At 41.2% G+C, this 13174-nt stretch overlaps 3 protein-coding genes across 5 annotated transcripts; 1 reads left to right on the top strand and 2 right to left on the bottom strand.

Moving 5' to 3' along the window:
- Positions 1-171: 171 nt before the first annotated feature.
- Positions 172-1500, bottom strand: acyp1 (acylphosphatase 1, erythrocyte (common) type). Its single transcript, XM_031278801.2, has 4 exons — positions 1401-1500; positions 1320-1370; positions 990-1077; positions 172-562 (listed from the first exon to the last, which is right to left on the bottom strand). The coding sequence occupies exons 3-4, from the start codon at positions 1068-1070 to the stop codon at positions 347-349; spliced, it is 297 nt and encodes a 98-aa protein (XP_031134661.1). The 5' UTR covers positions 1071-1077; positions 1320-1370; positions 1401-1500; the 3' UTR covers positions 172-346.
- LOC116035568 (capping protein inhibiting regulator of actin dynamics) lies at positions 1487-5144 on the top strand. Of its 3 annotated transcripts, none has more exons than XM_035994613.1 (3): positions 1487-1637; positions 2630-4080; positions 4553-5144. In XM_035994613.1, the coding sequence occupies exons 2-3, from the start codon at positions 2716-2718 to the stop codon at positions 4640-4642; spliced, it is 1455 nt and encodes a 484-aa protein (XP_035850506.1). In that variant the 5' UTR covers positions 1487-1637; positions 2630-2715; the 3' UTR covers positions 4643-5144. The 3 variants fall into 3 exon arrangements, with proteins under 3 accessions (XP_035850506.1, XP_035850505.1, XP_031134605.1); XM_035994612.1 differs by having other exon boundaries at positions 4544-5144; XM_031278745.2 differs by having other exon boundaries at positions 1516-1637; positions 2614-4080; positions 4544-5144.
- LOC116035550 (serine/threonine-protein kinase Nek9) lies at positions 4758-12943 on the bottom strand. Its single transcript, XM_031278699.2, has 23 exons — positions 12171-12943; positions 11458-11635; positions 11316-11371; positions 11158-11228; positions 10967-11072; positions 10395-10526; positions 10178-10288; positions 9962-10026; positions 9781-9831; positions 9479-9671; positions 9253-9397; positions 8955-9155; positions 8759-8805; positions 8444-8605; positions 8242-8350; positions 7993-8154; positions 7669-7836; positions 7531-7590; positions 7216-7403; positions 6967-7125; positions 6754-6858; positions 6610-6663; positions 4758-6524 (listed from the first exon to the last, which is right to left on the bottom strand). Exons 1-23 carry the CDS (start codon positions 12354-12356, stop codon positions 6342-6344), a joined length of 2892 nt encoding a protein of 963 aa, XP_031134559.1. The 5' UTR covers positions 12357-12943; the 3' UTR covers positions 4758-6341.
- Between the last annotated feature and the right edge of the window lie 231 nt (positions 12944-13174).

Here is a 13174-nt window from a genome sequence, read left to right as displayed (position 1 = left end):
TTTCAAGGGCATACCATTGCCTGTTTGCTCAGAAGCATGTCTGCTGGATTCTGATTTGTTTGCAAATACCCCCTTCAAACAGATTTACAGTCTGTTAAATAATGTGGTCACCTCATCAAATATTCCCGTATTTCTGTTCCTACAATATAATGCATACAATGTGAAGCAGGCTGAAAGGAATTTTCCATTTATTGAATGTAATTCCATACTGTAGATGTTAAGGAGACATAACCTTAACACATCTTTTAATTCATGACTTGAATTGCAATCCAACCAATAAGAAAAGACTAAATAAATAAATCATCTGCTTCAAAGTTAACATTACAGGCACAATCTAGGAGTTAATTCATTTTAATATGTTAAAAGTTGAGTGTTCTAGGCTATTGACCGTTTTCTCGTTCTTGAACTCTGCCTTGGTTATGTTTGACTTGGGGCTCCCGGTGGATTTCAGCCATACTTGCATTTCTTTCACCTTGCTGCGTGGGCCTTGTAGCTGCCCCTGAACAGTTCCTGCGCCTGTGTTTTGGACCCATCCCACCAGACCAAGCTTCTTCCCTTCTGCCTGGAAAATGAAACACATTAGAAGATGGCAGAGGTGGGATACTGATGGAGAATGTGGCTGTGATGGGATACCGGGAAGAGAATATTGGTTAGATAAACTGTACAGGATGGAACATTCTTGATCTCTAAGCATTGTTTATAGGACAAAGACTGCTTGTCATGTTCCAGCTTACAACTAAAATAACAGCACGAAAACTCAAGGTCCACTTCCTAGCTTCTGGAGCTTTTATTCACATCTCGCCGCCCTTTTAGTTTTTATTATCCACGATAATGAACTGAGTTAACGCCATCCAAGACCGTGAGATGCAGTTGAAAGCTCCAGAAAAAGCTAGAGAATGAACCTTGAGTTTTTTATTGTCAAACTAAGACTAAAAAATAGCCTATGTTAATGTGTAGCTAGGTTAACTTTATATCACTGTCAAACTCACTTGAGTGTATTTCCGAAAAAATACACCTTGCACTCTTCCAAAAATTTCATAATCCACTGAAATTAGATCTTCGTTGGCCATAGTGGACCTAGAAACGGAGAAATAAGACAGTAGCTACTTGGGTACTGTGTTGTGTATGCCAGGGACATATCTACATCGCAGGGACTAACGTTATTATAGCTGCTACAAGCTATGCTAACACACAATGTATGTAGTATATCATGTAGCTATGTATGTTCAAACGGTTTGCAACCTGGATAATTAACACGTTTAGCTGTTTATAAATGGTGTATTAATACATGAAAGCTCGCTGTCTGTCAAATAATTCACCTGAATATTGTTAGGAAGCCGTGGGACGACTACCCAGCATGGATGTATTATCAAAGATCCGTAGACCGGTTTTGGTATTATGCTATCCAGCAGCTCCGAAGGACCTCGATCGATTTTGAAACATACGGGGCTTTGCTTCAGGAAGTGATGTTCAGTGGACCAATCAGAGAACACCCGATATATTTGGTTTCTAAGCAACAAGTATAAACGTTGGGAAAAGGAGTCGCAACAGTTATCATAGCTGTCACCGAGTGGCTTTATTTGTAGCGTTAGCTAGCTAAACTCAACTTTAATTTCAATTCAGACGACATTCAAAAGGTCAGTAAGTGTTGGAAATTCTACACCGGTTTTTTTTGGGAAAATGTGTCAGCCACCGATAAGTCCATATACCACGTTGCTATATTTTATCTGACATCTTTGGAGGAGGGTCTGGCAAAGCGAGACTAATCTGACATTGACCTCTATCATTTGGCTAGCAAATGTTATCTAAGAAATGCCATATCAGCAATGTTTTGTTAAAGTGTTATATTGCAGAGGTTTCTTACTCTTTGCCCTTGTTTTATCTTTGGTATTTTTTTGGAGTGAAACACCTAGCCTACTTGTCAAAGAAACTCTACTCAAGATATTATATTGTGGAGCTGTTGACCATAATCTTCATCAACAAACTTCATCTGCTGATTACTCTTAACGCGAAATGGACAAGAAGTCCCAAACCTGGTCAGAATGGTGCAAACATTAACAGTTGCATGACAACTTAGCAAACCTCATCTGCTAATAAAGACTGTGTTACTGAATTTGGTATAAAAAAAAGAAGAAAAGCTACAGAAGTAAGTGAGTGCACCTAACAATGTGTCAACAGTTGTCAAGGTCAAGATTGAATTGTCAAGTTCAATCTAAGGACCTGTACAATTAAAAATTGTATTTGTAGCACATTTCACTGGAACTGTATCTAAAATGATTACATGTGATAATTTATTGATTGATTGATGTATTGATTGCTTGATTGATGGATGGATGGATTGATGGATGGCTGGATGGATTGATGACTTCATTGTTTTTAATCTTAACAGTTCTTTGTGCTAATTTGATTTTCTACATTTAGACTAGAGACTAATTACATGAAGTTGCTTGGGTAACTGATACTGATATGCAACTCAAGCCAAGTTGATTTGGTCACACCTGTGCTCTTATTTCATACAAATAGTTACACACTGTAAATACCAGCTTTGATCCACCAACCTTTTTCTCTTTTTTACCTTACTTTCTTTTTCTGCTTGTCTTTTCTTCTTCTTAGAAATCATACAGGGAAGAAACCCTTAGCGGCTGGTGTGGAGGGCTAAGGTGTTTTTGGCAAAGATCTAACAACAATACAACCTTTAAGACAACAGATGAAGTCATGAGCACGTACCCACAAAGAAGACACAGTCCTCAAGGGCAGCCCAATATTGCAGGAAAAAGGCAAGGCATTGTTTATACTCAAGCACAACATGGTGTTGTACCTGGTAGGAGAGCAGATGGAGTAGACCGGCCATTTCCAAACAAGCCTGTTAGCCACAGAAGACCTCTCAACCCCCGGAAACAAGACTCACTTGATCTGTATGATTTTGAAAAAATCACTATTACAAAACAACCGAGAGGCCTTTTGTTGCCCCCAGAATACCATTCAAATGGCACCAGAAAGATCACGGGATCCCGGCATTCAAGAAAAGACTCGCACCCATTGCCCAGTGGAGAACTGCAGATGGCCAGAGCAATTCATGCAAAAGAGCTAATGCTGCAGGAGAAGCTGTGGAGTGTTGAGGAAAAAATAAGACAAAAAATCCAGAGAGACGCTGCTGCAAGTGAGTACCAAAGGAGTGAGGAGCAGAGGCACAACAGGAGACAAGCAGAGAGGGGAAACGCTCAGACATTAACCAGGCTGGCTGAGCAGAAGAAGAGAGAATCAGAAAGAAAAAGAGAAATTATGATGCAAGAAAGAAGACAGGAGGATGTCAAACAACTTATGAACAGGCAAGATCAGAGGAACGAGGACAGAATAAGGAATACACATGAAGAAGAAGAAAGGGCCAGGTGGAAAATAAGAGATAAAGAAGACGCACAGAGTTCCCAGGCGCATAGAAAAGGTCATAAAGGTACTCATCAGATCACAGCTCATGTGCAAAAAGTGAGTGGAGAGATTAACATTTCTAGGGAAAATGTGAACGAGCATACCAGAAGAAGAAGAAAAGGAGGGGAGGAAAAAGATAATGGCGTTTGGGGAGAGACAGGTGTAAAGTCACAGGATGGAAGAGAGAAAGCAAAAGAAAGAGAACAAAATACAACCTCCATGGCCGATAAAGGTTCGACAAGAGAAAGGAAATATAGGGAAAGGACATATAAGGAGGTGTATGGTTTAGACGATGAGCGAGACATGCCTCAAATTAATCAACAGAAAACATCTTATAAAGTTGCAACAGAAAACCACAGAGGTGCAGGACTTAAGCTGTCTGTGGGAATACTGCTTCCACCAGTTTCTCCTCCTTCTCATTCCAGCAGACCGGAGCAGGAGGAGCTCAGACAGGAAGTTAGCACAGGCACTGGCCTCCAGCTCCTTCCTTGCAGAATCTGCGACAGAAAGTTTGCAAGCGAAAGATTACAGAAGCATATGCAAATCTGTAAAAAAGTGAAACAATCACATCGTCAAGTCTTCAACTCCTACGTTAATAGGACCAAGGGATCCGCCATAGAGCAGTTCTGGAAAACCCACAGCAAGAGTCCAGAGGTAGGCCAGTAACATTTTGGCCTCTTTTGAAGGACCACCATACCAATTTTACACACAAATGTTTATGTTAAAGGTATACCCTGTGGAGTTTGACTATTTGTTCCACTATGGGGTATTGTTTTTAAGAGTGGGTCCCACATGACTTTGTTCACCAAAAGAAAACTCAGGGTAGACTACAAATGTATAACAGAGCCTGCATTACAAACTGGGAGGGTGTAGGGTCGTATAGCATTTACTAGCAAGGGAGAGTCTAATGAGAAGCTACCATTAGTTGCATTATGGGAAATGTAGGATGCGCTACCCACACTAAGGACTAAAAGTCAGATATCTTTTCCACTGCTTTTTTTTCCCCCTTCCACCAAGCTTTTTTCACAATTCCCAACTTTATGGGAATTTAATGCTGAATTGATTATTTGAAGTAAGCATTCAATATTTGAGATGTATTTGATGTCTTTTTATTCAGGATTTAAAGAACCAAAGACAGAACCACATGGCAAACACAAGGAATCTGCATGAGGGTCGACTCCCAGTTGGAACCTCACAACCCAAACGGCCCAAGTGAGCCGACCAGACCAAACCCAGACACTTTGGCCCTGGACCATTGGAACAAGAAATCCTCAGATGTCAGCACATGCACCCATCACCATCTCATTAGTCAGTATAGTCTTGGAATTGTTATTTAATCCCTTATTTTGTTACATTGTTTGAATATATTCTATATTAACTACACAGAACCATCTAAAATAGTTTTGGATCTTTACAAGAATAGCTCATATCGTTACATAATACATTTCACTGAAATTGTATTTTATATGATTTTCACGTGACAAAAAAATGGATTAATATCAACAAATACAAATATCTGCAGTGTATTGTAGCTTACATTTTGGCGAATATTGACTATACACACGTAACAAAAGAATCTGTTAGTTTTATTTATGGAGTTTACACAAAGCATGAAGCAACAGTGTGTCTGTGAGAGAAGTGTTTATACAACCGTTACATCTCCACAATATTTGGTTAACCTCGTGAAAAAAAGTATTCATATCTTTAAATGCTGTCAACACACTGTATAAAAAAAATCAACCTAAGGCACAGCATTGTCATATTTGCACTCATTTTGGTTTCTATAGCTTTCTAAGGCACTCTGACTGTATTTAACATTGCATTTTACTGCATGAAAACATTGCCAGTGTTATACTGCACACATCTGACATCCAGTCAACAGCTTGTAAGCTGAAAATGGGTTACACGCACACGTGCATACGCACACCAAAATGTCTTAATGTAATGCAAAATAAAGCAAAGCGACATTTCTAAGACAAATAAAATGGTTAGAAAATGCAATACGATCACAATAACATATCTGCAAGGTCAGCTATATCACAAATGCTTCCACATTCAAATAAAACGGTTCAAGTGTTAATACATGTCACAAAGAAGATAGACCTACATGTGCTGCCCCAACAAGAGTTCAAGAGTCGAAGAAGGCAATAAGAAAAAGCAACTAAAAGTAGTTGCTAAAAAATGAATCAGTAGTTTCGAGATAATTTGAATATGTTTGTAATAGCTAACATTTCTGATAAATATGTAATAAACAGTTTAGGAGGCTATTTTGTGTTTGCTATTTTGGTATTTTAAGAATATCAAATGCAATTAAAATAATTGAAAATAAAAGTGATACATATGTTTTCACATTTGAAGATGGTGCCAACGTGAGTCATGACTCATGATCAATCTGGACAAACATCCTGGCAGCCCATCTCTCAACAGCTGACAAGAGGAAACCCTAATCAGTTCCTATTTGCGCAAGATGGTCTTACAGGGTATTTGATAAATACTAATATATGAGGCACTAAGGACTGAAGCCTCAATGCTGACATCACTTAAACTCAACAATACCACCAAAACATGGACTTGACATTCACATTGCAGAGTAACACCATGATGATTGCCTCCCACAGATGTCAAGGTCCGATGCTTAATGTTGAATCCAGCCAACATTTCAGTCTGTGGAGAAACTAGCTAGATTACTGCACCCAGGTAAGTGTGCAAGGTATTATACAGTCTTACATATGAAACAATGTAATCATGCAACCTCTGTCAAATATGTATACTGTACGTAACCACTGCGAATGGGCACGAGGCTGCACCCTCGACTGCACTGAGCCTCCACTCCCCGTCTAACAAGTTTGTTTAATTGAATATGTGCTAAGAGTTTTGACACTTCTCCCATAATCAGGACATCTGCAGGTTACGCCTCACACACTGGCCCCTGCAGATCGACCCCCATGGTTTGTGAATCCGCCTCCTCTTTCTCCTCCATCCCCGGGCATACGGGCATCTGACTGACGGTTTCCATTATTGTCACATTCTGCTTGACGTGGCGTTGAACGATTAATCGCTGCCCAAAGCCTTTCATTCTCCTTTTGCTGCTCCTTGACCTAGAGGCAGGAATGCATGCTGTTAGACATGCACAAGGGTCGACATCAGAACAATATCTGGTCGCTTTTGGGAAAAATGTCTCACCTGCTTCTCGAGCATCTGGATCCTCATCTCTTGACTTGAGACCGTCTCTCGCAGCTGCAAAATAAGTTCCTTTGTCAAATACTGTGGCAATGGGATGTACTGATAAGATCATGATTTGCAGTGCCGAGTGAGCAGATTTGATACCTGTGTGACCTCGCTACTTGCTTTGCAGCATGCGTTCGATTCTCCTTTTTTGCAGACGTCAGCCTCCTCCAGTCCATTGACTTTACCACAGCTCATTCGTTTAGTCTGGAAAATAATAATTTCAAAATGCAGTTTTACACAGTATGAAATTATAGTGTTTATTTGAAGTACATAATTCATGTCTTGTGCAAAGGACAGCTATGTTGCCATTACCGATAGGCCTTTCTTAGTGCTGACTGCTGCTGCCGCAGCCTTTAGCTCTTTCAGCTCCTCATAAGGTAGAGTGACGCTCTCAGAGATAGAAGAGAGCTGGTCAGGAGTGGATGCCTCAGAGCCTTCTGGCAACGGGATGAACTCTGCGTTCTCAAGCTCCTGTTGGATGAGAATCTCCCTGAATTAGAACACTGAGTCTCCATTTAGAGGTTTTATGGTTCAAACTAAGGTGCTTTCATGATAACAAACCTTTCTAAGCCAGAGAGGGCAGGAGCTGTCCCCAGTCTGACTTGCGAGTGACATCATCGGGGTCTCCATGAGGCACTCTTCTGTATTATCCTCCAGTGTACCCCCAAGACCCCTGTCACGACACTCCGTCTCTGAACCAGGTTCTATGTCCATATCCAGTGTGGATGTAGATGCCTCCTGGCCCAGTCCTATGTATACAAACATACATTGACACACACACTAACAATGTAGACAGGCAGGTGTAAATGTATGCTTATTCTTCAAGTAAAGAAAATGAATCAATACACAAATTGGTGACTAAAGAAAGGTATTTACCACCACAAGATGATAGTCCACTGCTGTTAGAGCGAATAGTCTTGGAGTTGAGCACTTTCTCTGCAAAAGAGAAAATATATTAGACAGCTGGCTGCTTGCACCAATACATTGGGCAAGTGTCTGGTTGTGATTACTAACCCATTATGATAATGGTGTGCCAACCACGGCAAGAGAGGTCCGGTACATGGTGGAGGGAACCAAAGATAGGCCTTGGCATGGCAGGGCATACCTCTGAACCAAATCCCTTATCAGCTGGCATCCCAAGTCGCCCGTTTCCTGCGTTTCCCCATGCAAAGATCTGATTGTCTGCAAGAAACAAAAACAAGTGACGAAAGCTATATCCTCAAGATCAAGAGGCCGGGCATCTGAAAAGAAATAAAAGTACTACAAACCTTGACATAAAATCAGAAAAATATACATATTATTGCCATAGATGTACAACAGGACTGTTCATGTTCTTACCCTCAGTGGCTGCAATGGTGAAACCGTCTCCACAAGACACTTTGGTCACTATCTTTCCTCCGAAGGGTCCGAGAAGGAGTTGGACACCCTGATGTTTCTTAAAGTCCTTCACACCCAGCTGTCCGTACTTGTTGCAACCAAAGGTGATCAGGCGACCACGTACTGCAGACCCAGAAAACATAGGATATGTTTCTTTGAAATGGTAAAAATGTTCTATTACAAGAGAAATATCAGTCTTTTTTTTTGTACCATCAATGGCAGCTGTGTGGGTCTTCCCTGGAGCTATGGTCTGAATCTTGAACCGTGACAGCTGCTTTACCAAGGTCAGTGTGGTGATGTATGGGATCCCCTGGTAACTCTGGTGTGGCATATAGAAAAAAAAACCACATATAAACATAGCTGCATCCCCTTAAGTGTCTATTATTACAGTCCTTTAAGTATAACCCAGTACCTCTCCAGGGTGGTTTTTGAGACCAGAGAATCCCAGGTTCAGACCAAGCTTGTTGAATTCATTGTTTCCACATGCTAGGACTTTGCCAGTTTCTGTTAAAAAGAAAGTTCCATCGCTGCCACATGACACTGAGGAGATGGTAGCGCCTTTAGGGATCTCCACCTGGGAAAACCAGAAAACAGACAGTATGTTTTTAAATAAATAGCTACAAATACTATTCTATTTTAAAACATGTTGTATCTTACTTGCTCCTGCAATGATTTAGCATCCTAAAAGACAGTGAAGAATATGCCAGAACAGGAAACAAAATCTTACTTGCATCGGAGAAGAGAAGTCATCCTCACATTCCAGGCCAAGACGCCCTGCAGCAGGAAAATAGAGCAATTTTGACTGAGAACACTTAGTATGACTCTATTTTAAAAGGGCCACTATCTCCCCCTGCTGTCTACAGGTATAACAGCAAAAACAACCCTGATCAGCTCAGAACAGTAAATACAGCAGCTCTATGTACCATACTCTCCACAGCCCCAGGAGTAGATGTCCCCACCCCGAGTCAGGACCACCACATGGTTGTCTCCACACGAAACCTGACGGACAGGCCGATCCTCGAAAAACTCCAAAAGCACTGGCTCCAAAATCTCCACGCCGAGGCTACCCTCCACTCCAATGCATCCGTAATAGTCTGACCCAAACATGTACATCTGGTCCTCATCTGCAAAAGCAGCAGCAGAGGGTTCAAAAAGTGTGTTATTATACAAAAAGATTTTTTTTTCAAGTTCCTGTTTTCGCAGGAAGCTTTCCTCACTCACCAGTGACACAGGCAGTGAAGTCACCCCCACATGCCACCTGTCGGATAGTCGTCCCCTGTAATTTCTCTACCCTCTTCGGCTGTCGGTACGAGGCCTGGTCTCCCTGTCCCAGCTGGCCCACCATCTTGGCTCCACCTTGGACATTCTGAGGAGAAGTTTAAGAAAGCTCCTTGTAGTGAAGCAGACAACTTGATCCAGTATATCTCATCCATGGATTAACACTCACAGCCCAGGTATACAGCTCCTTTTCCACTGTCACTACTGCAAAGTGACTCTCCCCTGCACACACATGTTGGGCACTGCTGCCTCCTTTAAACATGTCCAGTTTCTGGGGGGTGAACTTCCCTCCGCCCCAGGAGTACACGTCCCTTGAGCGTGTGGTCACCACAGCAACAGAGCTGTCAGTCACTGTACTCAGCCTATGGCGCAGGCAGGACAACAAATCCGTTATACAATACAAAAACTGACATAAAGGACCATAGACAGGCTTTTACAATGCAGAAAATGAAACGAGTGTTAACAGCTTACTTTGGTTTTTTCATTGCTGAATTCAGCAGGGCAACTCGCTCTTCAAGCTCCCTACCAGAGAATGAGGTTGTCAGTGGGTTGTCATGGATGTTCTGACTTTGTTGCACCCAACAGAATCTAAAATATTTTCTTATTAAAAAGGAAATAACCAAAACAATCTTTTCCCTTTCAACTAACTTACTGTCTGCAACAGGAGATGAATGGCTGGTCCAGAATCTGCTCAGATGTAGGCCTCTTTTCGGGATCCTGCGACACAAAAAGATCACAACAACTTTACAGTGATATCCCTCACAGAGGCCAGCTTTTGCTTAGCACACAGTATTATCTCTGGCATCAAACCATTCGTTTCATGACAATCACAACACAACATTCTTCTCGGATTATTACCCTCACTCACTTGATCGAGGCACTCGTACACCAGTTTGATCAATGCAGATGAATAAACATCCGAGTTCACTTCCATAGTCCAGTTGCCCTGGACTATTTTCACACAAAGGTTTAGAGGGTTCTGGTGGACACAAGCAGCAAAATTAGTTAATTCTGCTGGAAATAAAATTACATTTTCTGACTAATGCGAAGCATTAAAACTATTTCTAGCAGGTTAACAAACCTACCGTTGCATCAAATGTTCTTGTAAGAGCCAAGACTTCAAAAATTACACAACCCAGGGCCCAGATGTCTGATTTGAAGTTGTACTTCGATCCCTGGCACAATTCAGGTGACATGTAATATGGAGTTCCCACACACTGGATTTACAGAGAAAGAAAAAAGTGAAAGTGAACAAATCAAGTAATATTTACTAAATCACAGCAGTCTGATTTTTTTTTTTTTGAACCTTTATTTATCCAGGTAAGTCGATTAAGAACAATCTCTCATTTGCAACGACGACCTGTCACATTCACACAGCTACACATTCCATATCTGGAAGCTGCCCAGTACAACCACAGTCTGATCTGCTGGCCACTGAGCAGCTCCACTGGAGCGGTTGGAGGTTAAGGGCCTTGCTCAAGAGCACCTCAGTGGTGGTAATGAGGGAGGGACAAGCACTGCTCTTTCACTTTCCCCACCCAGATTTTTTATCCTGCCGGTCGGGGATTTGAACCGACGATCGGTCCCAAGCTCGCTTCCTTAACCACTAGGCCACCACTGCCACCCAGGTTAAAGAAAAAACTAAATCACAACTTACAGTCTCTGCCATTGAAAACTCAGAGTCTAGCTTCTTTGCGAGGCCATAGTCGCCTAGCTTGATGAGGTCAGTCTTGGTCAGGAAAATGTTCAGAGTTTTGATATCTCTGTAAGAAAAAGAAAAAAATCATTGTTCGAAACAAAATAAAAAAGTCCTGCAGATGCCAGATAAGGGCATGAAAACATGGTTACCTGTGTAAGATCCCAGCCTTGTGAATGTGGGCAACTGCTGAGGCAATTTGGTACAGGTACCATATGACCACCTAAAGAAACATGTTAAAGGTAAAGATATTATAGAAAATAGCCTATTTTAATGTATGAATAAATTCCCTGCAATGTTGAACTCATACCTCTTCACTGAAAAGTTTCCCATTCTGGTGGTTGATTTTATCGTACAGATTTCCTCCTGTGATGAGATGGCCATTTAGCATTCTGTCACAGATAAACAGCATTCAAACTAATCTCGATCAAATGGACACAATATTTACATACCATTACAATACTCCAACTCAATGAGCAAGGTGTTTTTATCCATGAAGTGATTGAAGTAGGCTATGATGTTGTTGTGCTCCAGGATGGAGAGGATGCTTATTTCATTCATGACATCTCTGCGCTCCTTTTCGGAGAGCGAGTTCAGCTCCACCTCCTTCCATACCACCAAAGAGTTGTCCTAGGGAAGCCAGAAGAGACATTAAATAATACTAATCAGAGCCTCAAAACAGCAGCCAGATGTGTCCCTCCAGATGACAGAATCTATAAGTTTAGGTTTCTCTACACTCCTTATTACCAGTTTACATAATAGACAGACAAGGAAAATCTTCTCAGTTTTAGAACAAAAACCTTTTATGCAATATAATTGGTTCAGAATATTTTTTAAGAGAGGGTCTGCACAACAAGATGTAGCACTATAAACGTGTAGTGTACACGTTATGTGTAATTAGCATGTTTTCACGGTAAGCAGTGGTTCATTTCTGACTACAAACCCCCATGCCTGTCCAAGGAAAAGTTTTGGGGACCTTGTAAACTTGCTTAAGACGTGTTTTCCTTGCCCTGTTGTTGTTGTTGAAGAAGTGATGGTAAATTATGTACATTTAAAAAAGACTTTCAACAACAACGTGTTCATGAAGTAAAGTGATTCTTGCATGGCATAATGTGTTATCCATGCCTTTTAAAAACAAAACTGCTGGAACAGAAATATGACTTACCTCTGTTCTTCTGTACAGAGTTGCTTCACCAAACGCCCCCCTCCCGAGGATCCGGATAGGAATGTAATGCAACTTCTCCTCTTCGCCATTATATGTGCTCGACGCTGATCGCTCACTGACCACAGACCCGTCGCACAAATCTGAATTTAGCGAATCGAAATGTCTTTCATATTCCCCCAGTGACATTTCTGCTTAGGGTCTTTTAGCCAGTGGTAACGTTACTGATGGAAATAACCCTAACAGGCCTTACGATAACTCTTTCTGAAAGACTTGGATAAAACCGTACATACGTCTAACATGTTACCCGTGTCGGCTAACAAAGAGGCCTGTCAAAGTATTCGTATTAAGTTACCTTATGCCTCAAAGCCACTCAACACACACAATGTAAGAAAAATACAACGCAGCAAAATACGTACTAGTTGCACCAGCGTCAAACATGACACAACAAAAATGAGGACGTTCAGCCAAACATAATGGAGTTTCGGAATAAAAGGCGTATCCTCGAGCGCGTTGTCATGTATTTTACGATGAAACGCCAACCGAGCGTATTTCCGGTAAAGGCACTAGTCTGTTTAGCTGTACTTGGCTAACACCTGGTTAGCAGGAAAAAAAGTACAGCACTGCAATATAATCCAGAATTGTCATGGGAATGTTACCACACTAAAACTTACTCAGTAAGTCTGTATAACAAACACACGGGTTGCGAATGTTAAAAACCGACTGGTCTCGTCTAACACGCGACTTAAGAGGCAACAACAAACCGAAATCCTTGCCTTGCCCTTAAACCCGGAAACGATTAAATTAAACGGTTTCTTGGAGTTTTTAAAATCTTGTATCAATCTTTTTTTCTCCTTGCTCTACTTTAGCGACTATACATTAAAATAGGAGATGTTACACAAGTAGCAGATGCAATTGAAGTTTCATATACATCAAAGTCAAGCTACATCACCATACATCAAGCTGTCCATCAAAGTTTCAGTTCACTATTTTAATTTCATACCAAA

Source organism: Sander lucioperca, chromosome 18 (assembly GCF_008315115.2).
Source record: "Sander lucioperca isolate FBNREF2018 chromosome 18, SLUC_FBN_1.2, whole genome shotgun sequence".
Lineage (NCBI taxonomy): Eukaryota > Metazoa > Chordata > Actinopteri > Perciformes > Percidae > Sander > Sander lucioperca.
The sequence above is the reverse complement of the archived record's forward strand: the minus strand, read 5'-3'. Positions and strand labels throughout refer to the sequence as shown.

Excerpts from the sequence above, each read along its gene's own strand:
- acyp1 (XM_031278801.2), bottom strand. The coding sequence starts at position 1,070 with ATGGCCAACGAAGATCTAATTTCAGTGGATTATGAAATTTTTGGAAGA. Across the intron at positions 563-989 it reads TTTTTCGGAAATACACTCAA|GCAGAAGGGAAGAAGCTTGG; the intron begins GTGAGTTTGACA and ends TTCATTTTCCAG.
- LOC116035568 (XM_035994612.1), top strand. The coding sequence starts at position 2,716 with ATGAGCACGTACCCACAAAGAAGACACAGTCCTCAAGGGCAGCCCAAT. Across the intron at positions 4,081-4,543 it reads CCCACAGCAAGAGTCCAGAG|GATTTAAAGAACCAAAGACA; the intron begins GTAGGCCAGTAA and ends CTTTTTATTCAG.
- LOC116035550 (XM_031278699.2), bottom strand. The coding sequence starts at position 12,356 with ATGTCACTGGGGGAATATGAAAGACATTTCGATTCGCTAAATTCAGAT. Across the intron at positions 9,672-9,780 it reads TCAGCAATGAAAAAACCAAA|GCTGAGTACAGTGACTGACA; the intron begins GTAAGCTGTTAA and ends CCTGCGCCATAG. Across the intron at positions 6,859-6,966 it reads GCACTAAGAAAGGCCTATCG|ACTAAACGAATGAGCTGTGG; the intron begins GTAATGGCAACA and ends ATTATTTTCCAG.